A 15,964-nucleotide genomic window follows, 5' to 3' on the forward strand; every position below is an offset into this window, starting at 1 on the left:
AAGCGGTTCTAGTAGTAAAAGCGGTTGTGACGGGTAGCCCAATGCCACACAGTTTTCTTCATCAAATCGTGTGTGATGTAGTTGATAAAAGCAAACGGTTAACCAAGGCAGAGCATGTGTGGTAGTTACACCTATCACACACGGGCCTATACATAAATATGTGTGGGATTTACATACGAACGGAAACGTTTTCCCTGGATTGACTGTGTGGGATGTACATATAAACGGAAATGTTTTCCCTGGATTGACTGTGTGAGATGTACATAAGAACGGAAACGTATTCCTTGAATTGACTGTGTGTGATATACATACAAACAGAAATGTTTTTGTGGGATTCATCGTGTGGGATGTACATATGAACGAAAACGATTGGGTTTCGATGCCTTGCCCAATCGGGCACGAGCTCATTTTACCCCAGTCTGTGCACCAGGAGGGCCTATCCCCGACGATTTCTGGGTCATATGGAAAGGACCCCCTATCGCCCATACTCACTAGACGATGGTTCCAAATGTCGTTGCGGTAAGGGGTTAAAAACCGTGTGTATAGCACCTTGTTGTACCAGTGATTCTAGTATGTCGGTTGCTTCAAATGCGTGAGGTAGCAATATCAGTCTAAATAGACAATATACACATCCACTCGTTGAACATCAATTTCTCTCTCGAAAAGTGTGGGAAGGAGAAAAGGAAGCTAATTCTAATTGGTCCAAGGTTTAGAGCGCAGCATCACTTCAATGACGAGAGAAGTACTTCCAAGGTTTGGCGTATTTCTATTGCATCCGATGCTTCCCGGACATTTCTTGACTCAGACATTGTTAGTTTCAATCTGGAAGTGTCCTGCAGGGGTGATACCATCGTGCATGACATTCTGCTGCACTGGGTCAGGCTGAGCACCCCCATCATTTTGGCCGCTCTTACGCACACCCTGGGAATTATCATCTTCGGCTTCGTGGAGGAGTTGTTGGCTAGGGCTAGGGTTGTCATCCAAGCCGTTCTGCATCGAATGGGGATCGTCTTCGACACTATTATCCCTGGCGCTTTCCATGTCGGTGTTTCTCGACCCGGTGCATTTGGCATAAACCAACCTCACAATGGCTATCAGTATCATGATAGTTGAAATGGATCCAGTGATGACGAAGAGCCCCGAGAAGTTTTGTAAAGTGAGAGGTGCAGAACCAAAGTCAGGAACTGTGTCATCACCCATCAACACTGAAGTGGTGCCAAAACATCTCACTTTTAGTTGTGAGTCGCTAACCCCTTCTGGTAGGTTCATGATGGTAGTTGAATGATTTTGCACTAGTGGAAAACCTAGACGAAATGTCTGGCCATAAAAAGATAATGTTAGCAAGTAGTCCGAACAATGCAGTATGGCGCTGCAACGAAAAATCATGAATATACCAAATCATTAGGTTGAGAAGCTTACAAAACCAAATCCAGGAGTCGTGTATGTGCAACCAAGCATCATAAAATCATCTTTGTACCGATTATCAGAGAGGAAAGATGTTAAATAGGGGATCGCACCGACGATAGCCGACACCCCTCCATTCTTGGACCCCTTCCTCAAAGCAGCAGCATATTCTTCCTTCATTGTGTAGGTTTTTAACCTACTTTCACTGATATTTTGACAATTCATCAAGAAGGACCGCACACATGAATCATCTTGGTATCCTACAAAGTCACCACTGCGTTGGAGCTGGTCTAGATCTATCACCCAAGGACGGAGTCTCTCCGTGGTTAATATGGATGACAAGCTTGATGTGTAGCTCTGTACCAGAATCAGCACTACAAAGCACCATATTACCACGACAATTTTTGACAAGGGGCTTCTAATAATTTGACCTGTGCATGGAACAACCAAAATATTATGTTATCTTACAACTATGGTAAGAAACTAATGAAAATACTGAGAATGCATCAAATATTGTATGGAGTTACAGGTTGAAGTGCTGACCATGAGAAAACGTCAAGGTAGAGAAAACAAAGTAGAGGGCAGTGCTACATTGTCTCAAACTTGATCCTTGGTACTCTGGATTTCTGGGTAGTTCAATCATCCACACAACAATGCCAGTATAGAAGAAGAAGATAATGGTTGCAAACCAAAGATTCCTACTTAGTGGCTTTACAAATGTCCAGCTGATTGTATATGGTTCATCCTCGACGAGCACAATCATAGACGCACCAGAGTGTGCGTATGGCACACCGCCCGCTCCCAAATTCACCTGTTTATCCTCAAGAAATTTAGCAAAGGTTAGAATGTATATTTAGGCACAATAGATAAAATGTTAACAAAATAATACTTCGTGAGGATGAGGTGCAAGTGTGTAGGAGTAAGCCTCACCCTCGGAGACACGCTGCATACAGGCTCATCATAGTGCTCACCAGTAAGCATCATCTTGGAAGAGGTTTGGCGTGTCCGATGGATTGAGTGAGGATCTTCAATAATACTGTACATGGTGACGTTTTGTTTCTCGAAAATAGGATAAATAACATTCGCAAAATCATTCAACATCATCTGAAGTTCATGATTTTGTCTTGAATTTCTTGTATCCAGTTTCATGCCGTTTATTTTCTCGGTTCTTGGATAAAGAAACATCATGGTGTCATTTGATCCAAGTGTAAGGCCTGCGGAATCGTTTACTGGATCTTCTTGCCAGAAGGCATCACTGCCGTACAAGGAGAGAGCCGGAATGTTGTTGTGGTCGGCCAGGTGTGGCATGTGATCTGCATTGTTCTGCGTCTTAAGGTCCCAGATGATGGCTTGCACTTGGGCATTCTTGTTCAGGTCCTCGGCTGCAAAGCTCAAATGAATCACAAAAGAAGCCAAGCAAATTGCATGACCCGGAAGCAATTAGGGAATTAACGAACAAAATCAGCCAGAGTGTTGCATTGTTCTAAGTGAGGTACAGGTGCTACAGGTGTGTGGTTCATTCGGTTGACGGCCTGAGACTCTACCCAACGCAGACTGTCGGATCACGGATAAATGCTCAAATTCAGTGTGAGAGATATGATGAAGGGTCATGTTCTGTATATAGTTGTTGTCAGGGGGGTTTGCGAAAATGTGCATCAAGTTCCACTCGATGATTCACGTTGAGTTTTTCTATTTGTACATACTAACCTCCGTTTCTCTATGGAAAGGCTAAAAATCTGAAGGTCATCGACATTATGAGGAATAGAGGACAGTCAGCAGACGATCGTTATCATATTGCTTGTGGTTTTACTATATGTAGATTGGAACATTGTTATAGAGAAGCAAATAAAGTTGTTTACGAACTTGCTAGGTTAGATAGAGTTTCCCCACCCGATGATTGGCTTGAGGAGCATGTGAGTGAAATTGTATCCATCCTCATTAATAATGTAACTGTTATTTTTAATGAATAAAGCGTACGTGTTTTTCAGAAGAAGAAAAACTGACGTTAGATTAGACATGGCAAATTGAACATATTTTATGACAATTTATATTGGTGCGAGGATGACAAATTTAGTTTGCAAGCATGGCAATTTCCTGGCGAAAAGTGTACGGAGGCGGATTTCTCATACTCACCAACTAAACTTGCCATCCTTGACGAAAAAAATTCCATAAAAAATGTTTGTTTTGTCATGTCTAAAATTTCGACATTCGCCGGATATCCTAGTCCTTTCTATATTGCAGTATTCCCCACTGGGTGGGCATCGTTTTAGCCAGAAATCTGGGTCAGGTAATTTGGGTTTTCAAAACTAATACCAATTTTTTTTCTCAAAAAAGAGAAACACCAAAAATCGGGTACCTGAAATTTCTGGTTCGGGTTCAGTCCCGAATGGCCCGAATTAACACAACAAGAAAAATGGCAGCAACATGTGGGATAGGAGAGTGGGTTGCGGCCGGTGCAGTCCCGCCCCTTGCTTCCGTCGCTGTCACCGGCTGTGGCATGTGGCCTTGCGTCACGCGTGTCTCATGTGATGGCGGCAACCGATGGGAGACTGGGTGTCGGCCTCATTGCAGGTGATGGTGGTGAACCTCGCGCGCACCGCAGATGGTAGCGACGGGGCACAGGGAGGTGAAAGTGGTGGCCCGTTGAAGGTCTCTGGTGGTGGATAGGTCGGGAGGTGGCCGGCACCCAGGGAGGCGAAAGTGGGATTTCTTTTACCGAAAAGGACCGGCTGGCGAACGTGCTTGACAAAAAAAACCACATACAGATGAATTTGACAAAAAAAAGACACCCACGTTATGGGGGTAGGCGCGCCAGCACCTGCCGCCACGCCGCTGCCGCCACAGTGGCAGGCGGCAGCCAGCCGATAACAGCCAGCTCCGCGTGAGAACGGAACGGCGGGACGGAGGTGGGCCCTGCCTCTTTAGGGCGTGGCGGCAGGCCTGCATGGCCGCTGCTAGTGCTGCGAATGGTGCATGCATCCATCAGTGGCCAAACTTTGTACAGCTAGGCATGGGCTAGTCAGAATGCGACAAGAGAAACTACACTGCAGACCACACACACAGCAAGTACGTACACGTGCGCCTCACTGCGTATACAGTATGCTTTGCTTTCCGTCGTGACAAACGAGTGTCCTTCTGTGCACGTACCTACGTAGTAGTACTATAGGCAAGCTGTACATGTGGGTTTATATGGGTCGCGCAGCACAGTACCAGCAGCGGCCATGCAGGCCTGCCACCCCGCCCTAAGGCGGCAGGGCCCACCTGCGTCCCGCCGTTCCATTCTGACGCGGCGTTGGCTGTTATCGGCTGGCTGCCGCCTACCGCCACAGCATGGATGGTTTTTTTTGTTAGATTAATCTGCACGTGGTCTTTTTTTGTCAATTGCATTCGCCAACTGGTCCTTTTCGAAAAAAAATCGCGAAAATGGTGGGCGCTAGTGGTGGCCAGGTCGGGATGTGGCTTGGTGGCGAACTGGTGCTAGCCAGTGAGGCAGAGGCCAAATCCTAGAGGAAAGAGGCGCTAGTGCCTGGTGCCAGCCTGCAAGGAGGCAGGACTTCATGGGCTTTTAATAATTTTGGGTACCGTGACTTGAAATCCGAATTTCCCAAATAAAATTCAGGGTTCTACGGCTAAAAAAAATCGGGTTTCTAAAACTACTACCCAATTTAGTGTTTGGGTTTTTTGGGCTCGGGCTATACGGGTTCGGGTATTGGGTTTATGCGCACCCTGATCCCACTTCGAAGACGCGGTCCGAGCAGCCTCGGTAACTCGGCCACCATGCCGCGCAGGTCGCAGCCAACCAGCCCGTCAACTCATTGACGTTTACTGCGGGGTGGCGCGGAAGCGGAATGGGGTGGAGCATCCACGAGGGTGGTGAAACACAACCGAGCAATGTTGGTGTAGACCACATGGCGCTAGATCCGCAACAGCTGAGATTCACCAAACCCTAGAATAGAGTGCAGTTAGGCAGCGGCACCACCTCAGAGTACGCGTAGTATGCTATGCTTAAATTGAGCCTAAGGCCCTTCCCAGTGCTCCACCGTTGACAGGTGTTAAGCATGCCACATAAGCAAAAAAATGACATGAGCATTTTGATGACCCCAGGAAGAACCAATGCCAAGCGCGTGAACCTAGACAAACCACTTAAATGAAAAAACTTGACCAATGCATGAAAGACTTTAGGTGCTAACTCATTAAATAAAGTGAGCTTAGCAACAATAAGTTAAGCACCTATGCATTGGGGAGTTAAGTTGCTAAGGTATTTAATGCACTTAGCACCTCATCTAAGCACCTTTGCATTGGAAGAGGCCTAATGGCATCTCTGACATAGATCATCAAAATGCCTGCAAATGCCAGGACACCTTCAGGTTTTCAACGTGGATTATCACATTGGGTCGCATGTCTGAAATCCCGCATCCCCTCCCCAAATCGGGGGAGCTATGCGGGAGTCCGGTCGTTTGCCACGTTGGAATCCAACAACTTGGACCCATCCCCAAACCCCTCTCCAACCATCCAACACCACAACCCTCCGGTCATTCATACTGGACGTGACCGACCGTCCGCCTAATGGCATTCACGCCGACGCAATGACCGAGTAACCTACCCTGAATGCACACATTAACGTCTTTGCCACTCCGCATGTCCCGGCTATTTAAAGCTGACTGATCACACCTAAAACCCTACATCTGAGCCCCTTCTCCCACACCCGCCTGAGCCGCCGTCTGCCATGCAACCAGCCCTAGCTCGCATCCGCGTCTTCCGTCCGTTGTTGCAATGGCTAGCTCTACGACTTCGTGGTTCAAGCAGTTGTTCCCGGGGCGTCATTCCAAAATCATGGCAAAGGATCGCGTCACGGACGCTGACATCATTCTCGCATTGAGGTGTCCAACCTCTGAGCTCTCCCAAGCCGAGCTCAGAGTAGTAGTAGGAGGAGGAGGAGGAGGAGATGGAGGAGGATGAGGGCTACCCCATGGCCATGGTGAAGGTTACAGAGGAGGAGGAGCCTGCCGCAGAGGAGGAGGTGATGCCGGCACTACTCGCGATGGGTTCACACTATTGCAGGAGGGGAAACATTACAACCTGGCCCTCTTGGAGGAGCACCACGTGACACTGACTCAAATTGAGGAGAAGCACAACCATGCAGCCGTCGCGGAGGAGCTCCTCGTGAGCGGAGGCCTCACGAACAACCAGTCGGTGCTCGTGTCTGACCCAACAAACCATCGAGCGCGAGCGCTGCCAAGTCCGAGGCTGAGGCGGAGGAGGAGACGCTGGAGCATCACGACGATGATGCCAATAAAAGTACATGCCGACAGCTCCGCAACAACGACGACGATGATGGAGCGTCCGACGCGAGAGTCATTGGTCTCACCTCCAGCGGGAAGGATCAGATTGACTTTATTCGTTTTATTAGTTATTAGGGATTTGCTATGTAATAAGTAATTCAAAAATCAATGAAAAATCGGTGTTCTCTTAAATTTGGTGAGCCGGCCGGCTGTCGGCAGACACGTATAGATGTGTTCGCGAACATATACGACCAAAAATTTGATGATTCGTGTTGGAGATGCCCTTAACCAAACCCATGTATCTCGGGCTGAACAACCTGGACAATGCTCGGACAAGAGAGAGAGAGAGAGAGAGAGAGAGAGAGAGAAAGCATGCCCATTTGGATCTTTCACTTTATCCATATATGTTTGGCTTGTACGCTGTTATGACCGGCATGTTAGGGGCTTAGCCCAGCTAGTTATGGCCCAGTTTATCTTATCGTTATTAGGGGCTTAGCCCAATTATCGTTATTAGGGGCACGGTATTCAAGTAAACCTCTCTATATAAGGAGAGGAGATGTATCAATCTAATCAAGCAAAGAAGCAATCAAATATTGGCTCGGCTTCCTTAGGGAGCCGGGAGACCTAACCCGAGCCGCCTCCTTCCCTGCTCCATCTCCCTCTCAGCCGCCGCCTCCTCACGCACAATGGTGCCTAGCTGCCGGCGGCCGCGAGTCCGCCCACGACCAGCTCCCTCCTTCCCCTACAACCTCCGACCTAGACCTGATAGAACCCTAGTTTCTACCATACGCAAACCCTCAAACTCAGCTCATATGTGAGGAGAATATTGAGGTGTCTGGACAGCCCGCCACATCAGATCCGCGGTTCTTTCCCCCCGTGATGTAATAACTCATTATGATGTAAAAACAATCTCTAAATTCATGTTGTATGAAAACTTGTGTAAAGGTGTATGAATACAACATGAAATAAAAAAGAAACAAAATACTAAATAATAGTAGTAGCGCGGGAAAGGAGAAGCGCTACTACTAATTACCAGTAACGCGGTTCTGAAGAAGCGCTACTACTAAGTCAATTTAGCAGTAGCGTGGGTCCAAGCGCGCTATTGCTAAGCATTAGCGCCTTATCAGTAGCGCTCCTGCCCGCGCTACTGATAGGCCTAAAACCCGCGCTGCTGCTAGGCTTTTCCCTAGTAGTGAGTTCTTCCGGGGGCAACGTACACTCGCGTCGGACCGCACCTGGCTCGCTTCATATCACCTCTGAGGCGCCGCACATACTTGGTATTACGCTCTCGAGCAGGACGAGGGCGGCATGCCTCCATGGGAGCATTTTCGCGAGCTCTGCCTCCTTCGCTTCGGGCTGCCAATACGTGGGAGCCAGTTGGCGGAGTTGGGTCGTCTTCCCTTCACCTCTAGGGTGCAGGACTTTACCGACCGCTTTCAGGCTCTGGCGTGCCACACGCCCGGCGTGACGGCTCGCCAGCAGGTTGAGCTCTTCGTCAGCGGCCTGCCAGATCATATCTGTGTGGACGTGGAGCTGCGGGGACCCTAGGACCTCCATACGGCCATGTACTACGCCCGCGCGTTCGAGTGCCGCGCGGTGGCCATCCAGCAGGCGTCACCGCCCCCGGCCGCTGGGCCGGACGTTCCAGCACAGGGTCGTCCCGCTCAGGCTTCCGTGGCACCCCTCGCCGCGACCGCGGCGCGCCTGTTCCGCCGGCTCACACCGGCCGAGCAACTCAAGCGTCGCCGCCAATGGTTGTGCTTCAACTGCGACGAGCCCTACGCGCCCGGCCACATCTGTCCGCGACTCTTCTACCTGGAGGCTGCGGACTACATTGAGGAGGATGTTCGCAGCCGGGCTCGGCGACCTGCCCGCCAAGCTGCCGCGGAGATGTTTGGTGACGGTTGATCACCTCAAGGAGTTCTGCAAGCGCTTTCCCGCCTTCCAGCTCGAGGACGAGCTGTTTGTGCAGGCAGGGACAAATGTTATGACCGGCATGTTAGGGGCTTAGCCTAGTTAGTTGTGTCCCAGTCTATCTTATCGTCATTAGGGGCTTAGCCCAATTATCGTTATTAGGGGCTTGAGACTCAAGTAAACCTCTCTATATAAGGAGAGGAGATGTATCAATCTAATCAAGCAAAGAAGCAATCATATTTGCTCGGCTTCCTTAGGGAGCCGGGAGACCTAACCCTAGCCACCTCCTTCCCTGTGCCATCTCCCTCTCAGCCGTCGCTTCCTCGCGCACGACGGCGCCCAGCCGCCGGCAGCTGCGAGTTCGCCCACGACCAGCTCCCTCCTTCCCCTACAACCTCCGGCCTAGACCTGATAGAACCCTAGTTTCTACCATACGCAAACCCTCAAACCCAGCTCATATGTGAGGAGAATATTGAGGTGTCTGGACAGCCCGCCACATCAGATGTGGCTCACTCAGACCACTTTAAATCTTCTTTTTTCTCTCACCCCCTTCAACCCTACTAATTATATGCATGTGACCGGACAATTGGGAAAAACGACCGTGCGCATGGACAAAGCAGACACGCCTGAACATTATCGTGTGGATTAATGAGGGGCCAGATTAGTCTGATCCGGTTGGAGATGATCGAAACTGGTTAAGGCCCCCTTATGAGTCAGGAATATCGCAAGAAATGAGATGACATCTATCTCAAATCTTATAGAAAAAGAGATGTTTGATGTATAGAATATGAATTTCTTCATTGAGTATAGGCTAATATCATATTTCTTTTAAAATGTGAAGAATTGATTCTTATCCTATGTAGAAATAGAAATTCATTCCTATAGAGTTCCTGCAAAACCAAAAGAGGCCTAAGAGGTATTGTAGAGTAATCAAAAGCTGCTTCACCGTTAATTACCAGCGTGTGCTGCGGCGACGGCTTCTCCGCGGGAATCCCTCCCTCGCAGGTCCGCCCAGCTGGCGCAGCTTGGTTGCTTCAGGTAGAACGCATCCAGGACCTCCACGGAATTTCAGGTCAGGCTCCTGCTCCCCACGCCGAACCGCACCAGCGCACGCGCCATCGCCTCCCGCGCCACCGTGCTGGCAGCTTGCGACGCACCGTCGACGGCGATGCTCCAAAGCGCGAGCAAAGAGAGGAACACGAGCAAGCGCCTTGTCGCCGGCAATCCCATGCCCATGCGCAAGGCTAAGACTCACTGGTACTGCTTAGCAAGGTGCAAATAACTTGTTCATCAGTTGGTTTATGTAGGTCGATACGTGACAAATATATACACTGTCCCCGTCTGCTCGTCGTCTCCATGCCCATACGCCGGACGGCCGCACAGCGTGGTGTTGCCAAATTTCCAGGAAACTTCGGAGAGCTAGCACGATGACTTTCGAGTCTTCGCTTGGTACGTGCTCCCGGAAATATCCTGGGGTATATAGCCGTGCGAATCAGGGCACGCACAATCACTTCTAGTCTTGGATGGCTGGAGGCTGTCAATTCAGCTTGGTGGTCGTCGCGTCGGAGAAGGCGATACAGAGGCAGTGGGTGGGACGACGGCGAGGTAGACTCGAAAGGTGAGGTCGACGGAGCCGTTGGGTTGGTCAATGACTGAAAGCGAATTCAGATTCTCTTCTCGCCCCTTTTCTTCGTGCAACCCCTTCTTCTTTCTCTCTCTACTTTCTTTCTCTGCAACAGCACAAGTGTAGAACAGTACTACAGCAAGAATTCAAGAGCTGGCTGGCAGTAATCCCCTTGTACAAATTATAAATTAAATCCTTGTCATAGACTGCGATAATGCCAATAATGATAATGTCAGGCCAAACAACTCATGCCGGCAACGAATGCTAGAAGTTGTTACCATGGTATATGCTCGTTACAAAACTAATCAATGAGCTCACTAATCCTGACTAGTTCCAAAAATACTCCACTATGAGAGAAGAACGAAGTATAGTGAAAATGTTTGTGCGCTTCAATATGCAATGCATCTGCCCTCTTAAAGACTCCATTCATAAGTGAGTATATATCCAAGTAAAACTGAAAAATGTACTCCCTCCGTCCGGAAATACTTGTCATCAAAATGGATGAAAATGGATGTATCTACAACTAAAATACATCTATATACATCCATTTCAATGACAAGTATTTCCGGACGGAGGGAGTATGAGTAGTAACAGCGGCAAGAATAGACCAACAACTAATCCTACATTACTAAAGAGATGTCTCCCATCAGGTATTTTTTCTGCCTTCACAAATAAAAGTGAGTCAATTTGCTAGGCTTTCAAATAACATAACAGATGAGCGGGATGTCATGGCAGAGAAATTGGATCTTAACCCCATCTAAAGTGGGGCAAAAATTCTAATCCCCCTGTCATGGCAACACCCAATGGGTAACAAAACTGGTCTAATTCCTACATGACCTCCAAACAAATTCACTAAATTTCACAACTGTAAGTTGTTCCCTCAATACATCAGCATACACTATTTTAAAAAAGGGAACCGCCAAACTATGCTATCCTAGTAACCAGAAATAAAATACCTATCTTGATACCTGAAACTAGTGCTCCAAGCTGCTACAAAGCTCGGGCTTCAACCTTTCCCCTGTCAGGGGAGTATCAACATGAACATCACAACTCAGAAGTGAAGTCATGCATGGCACTAGCCCCTGTAGCTCCATGAGGCTGATTCACACTGTCGTCATTCCTGATGCGTGGCCCGTTGAAGATTGGCAACCTCCAATCCTTGGCGCCAAGAACGAAATCGAGGCATTGAAACCATTTATGCAGTGATGTGTCCCAGAGCTTGCCGTGCTCCTGGTAGACGAAGATTGCGAGTTGGATGAGGAGCACAAGGCCTGACACGGTGCCACTGATGAGGAACAACCCACCAAAGCTGCTGAAGCCAAGGCTGGACGAGCCGATGCTATTGCTCTTGCTCTGACAAGCTCCTGGATCACCGAACCATTTCTTCTCTATCCGTTCCATCTCCTCTTGTACTGCAGGAGATAAGATGGCCTGCGATACGTCATGCACAATTGGCGACCCTATCGGGAAAGCCTAACACATGCAACAGAAGTCAAATACTCAAATCCTACTCATTCTAGAGTAGATAAAATCTTTAACCAGCCGAAGGAACTTACAAACGCGAAGCCTCCCAACCTGTAGGTCGGGCCAATCATGGTGTAACCTTCACAGTACTTTGAAAGGAAAGCCTTTAGGTAGGGGATCTCGTCAAATATTGCAGACACCCCTCCATTGCCGGATCCCCTGCGCAGGGCGTCGGCATACTCCTCCACTGTGCTATAGCCCAGTAAAATTTCCTTGCGGAAGCCCATTTTCTCAAGCCAGTATGGCACAATGGAGCCATTGTGATACCCCACGTAATCACCATTTCTTAGGAGATCTTGCACGCTAGTCACTGTCGGCTGAAGCCGTTGGACTGTCAGCACTGATGTTAAGTTTGCCGTGTAGCTTGATGTAAGAATAAGGACAAGAAAGAGCCATATGATAACCATGAATCTTGACAGGTTGCTCTCCAGCTTCTCCTCTAAAATTAACATGTTTCATTTTTGTCAATTCCCAATACTTCAAATAAAGAACTTGGACTAGTGAAGATGAGATGAGGAGATGCATACTGTGGGAGAAGACAAGAGTCGAGAATGCAAAGTAGAAGACGGTGCCAAACTGTTGGCAAGGTGTGCCTCGGAATTTGGGGTTGATTCGGTGCTCAACCACCCACACAACAAAACCGGTAAAGCAGAAAAAGGCAAGACTGGTGATCCAGAGGGTAGTTGTCAGTGGCTGCAGGAAGATCCACATGCCCCCGTCCGTTTCTTTCTTCACTACCACTACCATTGACAATCCCGTATCAGTGAAGGGCTTTGTGAAGGACACCACATTCATCCTCCTCATCGTGATGGTCGTATCACCAACCATGCCATCAGCTTTCTGCAGTTGTAAGTTGTAACTAAAGAGTTATTTTCTCATAATTCGCTAATGTTCTCCCTGATATCTACTACCAAATCTGCACTAACCTTTTCATGCACCAGGCTGAGAAGATTGTCATAGTTTCGCGAGCTATCACTAACTGGCACATATTGGTAGGCCACTGGATAGGGCAAATTCTTCATGACCATGTCGAAAATGTCAATACAGTAGCCTCTGATAGTAGAACTATTTGTTGTTGGGCTGTAGGTGACCTCGACAAACTGGTTAAACCCCTGTTTTTCAGGCACAACAATACGAAGAGGCCGCCTGTTCGATGACACGTCCCACCCTTTTGGAGCAATTGCTAGATGACCTGGCCAGAGTACTTGTTTCAGCCCTTTCACACTATTCGTTTCCAAACTCTTCAAGATACCAGACTCGGGCGTCCAGAAACCGACTGTTCTTGCACCTTTACCGACGATGTTAATAACCTCATGTGTTGATAGCTCCAGCTGTCCATTTACCAGCCTGAACCTCCCAGACAACCCATCAAATGTGGTGTTGAGGACTGCGCCGAGAAGCATTCTCCCAGGTGTTGAGCTGGACATTCTGGCTATATGGACTGCTTTGGCAAGAGCCCATGCAGTGTCGTAAGCCCAGAGCAGTTGCGTGCTCGGGTTGTGCACATTGTGAATGCCTGGATTCTCTAACAGAAATCTTGACTTCAACCTTGCAGTGAAGTTCATGATATGGCCAGTTGCCTGCACATAAGGTCGGAAGGTGACGACCCCCTGCATATGATCAACCTTGTCAATACTCAAGCTCTCCACTGTACTGCCAATGCTGGAAGTGGCTATCCAGATATAGCCATCAGACATCATACCAGCGACAGTCGCCTGGTAGAAGACGCGAGCAGCAAGATCTGGGGCCATATGCACAATGAACACTCGTGTGGGCGTCTCCTTGAGATTGTAGAGTACTTTGTCGAGGTAGTCCTCAGTCACACCGACAGGCAGAGCTATGCTATCCATGACACGTATGTTGTAACCCTGAAGGACGGAAAACAGGGCTGCAAGGATGCGAGCTCCATATGGCGAGTCTTCATACACCACGGTGGTGGTACGCCATGTGAACATATCAAGGATAGCAGCAACTGGAGCAACCTGAAAGGACTCATTGGGTGCAATCTGCAGAAGGAAAGCTGTCGATGCTGCAGAAGTTGGAGCCAAGGAGAGGATTGGAGTGTGTGTGTGATTCCCAAGGTATGCAATGAACTCGGATTCGGCTGAAGTTTGAGGCCCAATGATGGCTTGTACTCGATCTGTTCTGATCAGATCATCGGCTGCAAGCAAATGCACAGCACAGAGATTAGTCAAGTCAATGTTGATCAGAGATGGACCCAAACCTGTCACTGCAAAGCATTCATAGTATATGTAGTATAGTAACTAAAGGGAAATTACAGAGTATTCTGCTTTTGTGCATTACTAACTAGTCTTTTACTCCCTCCGTCGGAAAAAGTTTGTCTCAAAGTTGTCCCTCAAATGGATGTATCTAGCACTAATTTGGTGCTAGATACATCCATTTGAGGGACAAGCTTTTTCGGACGGAGGGAGTATATACCATGAGGTGCATGCCCTATGAGCACTCTGCTCTACACGACCCAAACATACAGTAGGATTTAGCTTTCAAAATTGAAAGCTGAGATTTGTCAAGGTATGTATTCCCTCCGTTCGGAATTACTTGTCTCGGAAATGGATGTATCTAGAACTAAAAACGTCTAGATACATCCATTTCTGCGACAAGTAGTTCCGAACGGAGGGAGTATTATAAAAGAGCTTTTTTAAAGAACAAAAGGAAGCACACGACCCATCGAATTCATTTTAACTTCACATGGCGCACTGTCTAAGAAGCTCCCGGTTGAGCTTTGGGTGCACAGGGCCAGAGCCCAGAGGGACGCGGCAAAATAGAAACTTAAACGGCGCCTTGGCTGGAGAATGCATCATCTCCTGGGGGTGTTTTGCATGTGAAACTCTATTGTTCTGCTGTGCTGTAGTGTTCATTTTGTGTTCATCTCTGCCCTGCTACTCTTCTCCTCATTTCTGCAAGTTTTAAGCTTGTCTCCTGTAACTTGTTCTGAACAATGTCCCAAAGCAATTTCTCTTGTACATTGATTTCCTTATGAAGAATCATTTGGGATTCTAGTATTCCACCATACTTTCCACTCTGGTAAAAAAAAAGTCAGATCTGTTGCTAAAAAGATGAACAAGAGATGAAAACGCACCTAAACAAGGAACGCCAAGAAGATTATCCGATGACCTGGGGAAAGGCACGGATCGCTGTTACTCCCGGGAAGCATCACCGCGAGTGCGCGACAGGGCCGCGACCTTGACGCCTGCCATGGGTAAGCCAAGAAGCTTGTAACGTCGTCGCGGCGGAAGCGGACAAGCCTGCGGCACGGCAGTGCAGGAGGAGGGCGGGGAGGGGGTGTGCGCGCGAGGAAGAGGTGGACGGGCGAGGGGACGTATGGTGGCTCTGGCTGGCTGGCTGGCTGGCTGGCCGCCGGCCGCGGAGGAGAAGGCGAGCGCTGCAAAGCGTCGGAGGGGCAAATATGTCCTTTTCCTCCCTCTTCTCCTTCCCATGGCATGTAAAATGGTGTTTATCTTAGGAGTGTCACAATGGATAAAAAATGAGATGAAGGAAAGAGAACTCATAAAAAAAGGCTTGTCGACAAGAGATAATCTCTTAGCATAATATGTCTCATCATGTTTTTAAAAATAGCTAGTTATTGAAGATAAGGCTAAAAGCTAACCCATTGTAGATATTATTTTTTTAATATCTAAATTACATGCAAGACTTAAGATAAACCTATCTTATCAACCATTATACATGTCCTTACAGATTTACTACCAAAGGTCAATGGTCATTTTTATTATATAAAGAAATTATGCATCAGTCAATTTTTTCAGCCATTGGATTGTCTTCCACTTCTTCCTCCGCCAGCTTCCTCCTCGTCATGACAACCATGTCTGCCACCAACCCAATCGCATGTTCCGCCCCGTCCTTACCTCGTCATCACCCTTCTTCATGCCCCCTCCGTCTAAACCACTCCACGATTCCATCATCGACTACCTCCAATAGCCTCCCGCACTAGAACTCGTCAACTTCCGACTCCCCTTCATTAACGATGTCTTTGTTGCATCGCCTTGGACTCGTAGGGGCGGATCTAGTGAGGGTGCTATGGGTGCCATGGCACCCCTCTAAAATTGTAAAATAAATTTTACTATGTATGTTACACTAAATATCTATGAAGTTGATGCTATTTTAGAACTATTTATTGAGATTATGATAATGTTTAGTGTAAATTTTGAATTGTGGCACCCCCAATGCTGAGATTATA

At 48.0% G+C, this 15,964-nt stretch overlaps 2 protein-coding genes across 3 annotated transcripts; both read right to left on the reverse strand.

Annotated features, from left to right (window-relative positions):
- Positions 1–523: 523 nt before the first annotated feature.
- LOC123159731 (glutamate receptor 2.8) lies at positions 524–9,877 on the reverse strand. 2 transcript variants are annotated; one of them, XM_044577541.1, is made up of 5 exons: positions 9,557–9,877; positions 2,335–2,786; positions 1,948–2,215; positions 1,420–1,835; positions 524–1,317 (listed from the first exon to the last, which is right to left on the reverse strand). In XM_044577541.1, exons 2-5 carry the CDS (start codon positions 2,710–2,712, stop codon positions 802–804), a joined length of 1,578 nt encoding a protein of 525 aa, XP_044433476.1. In that variant the 5' UTR covers positions 2,713–2,786; positions 9,557–9,877; the 3' UTR covers positions 524–801. The 2 variants fall into 2 exon arrangements, with proteins under 2 accessions (XP_044433476.1, XP_044433477.1); XM_044577542.1 differs by lacking the exon at positions 9,557–9,877 and having other exon boundaries at positions 2,335–3,734.
- A 1,175-nt stretch (positions 9,878–11,052) lies between these two features.
- Positions 11,053–15,206, reverse strand: LOC123157650 (glutamate receptor 2.8). The gene is made up of 5 exons (XM_044575904.1): positions 15,128–15,206; positions 12,675–13,978; positions 12,276–12,588; positions 11,781–12,187; positions 11,053–11,697 (listed from the first exon to the last, which is right to left on the reverse strand). The coding sequence occupies exons 1-5, from the start codon at positions 15,204–15,206 to the stop codon at positions 11,269–11,271; spliced, it is 2,532 nt and encodes an 843-aa protein (XP_044431839.1). The 3' UTR covers positions 11,053–11,268.
- Between the last annotated feature and the right edge of the window lie 758 nt (positions 15,207–15,964).

The sequence above is a fragment of the Triticum aestivum genome, chromosome 7B, assembly GCF_018294505.1.
Source record: "Triticum aestivum cultivar Chinese Spring chromosome 7B, IWGSC CS RefSeq v2.1, whole genome shotgun sequence".
In the NCBI taxonomy this organism is placed as follows: Eukaryota; Viridiplantae; Streptophyta; class Magnoliopsida; order Poales; family Poaceae; genus Triticum; species Triticum aestivum.

Excerpts from the sequence above, each read along its gene's own strand:
- LOC123157650 (XM_044575904.1), bottom strand. The coding sequence starts at position 15,206 with ATGGGAAGGAGAAGAGGGAGGAAAAGGACATATTTGCCCCTCCGACGC. Across the intron at positions 12,188-12,275 it reads GACTCTTGTCTTCTCCCACA|AGGAGAAGCTGGAGAGCAAC; the intron begins GTATGCATCTCC and ends TGTTAATTTTAG. Across the intron at positions 11,698-11,780 it reads GGTTGGGAGGCTTCGCGTTT|GCTTTCCCGATAGGGTCGCC; the intron begins GTAAGTTCCTTC and ends TGCATGTGTTAG.
- LOC123159731 (XM_044577541.1), bottom strand. The coding sequence starts at position 2,712 with ATGCCACACCTGGCCGACCACAACAACATTCCGGCTCTCTCCTTGTAC. Across the intron at positions 2,216-2,334 it reads TATGCAGCGTGTCTCCGAGG|GTGAATTTGGGAGCGGGCGG; the intron begins GTGAGGCTTACT and ends GAGGATAAACAG. Across the intron at positions 1,836-1,947 it reads TACCTTGACGTTTTCTCATG|GTCAAATTATTAGAAGCCCC; the intron begins GTCAGCACTTCA and ends TTCCATGCACAG.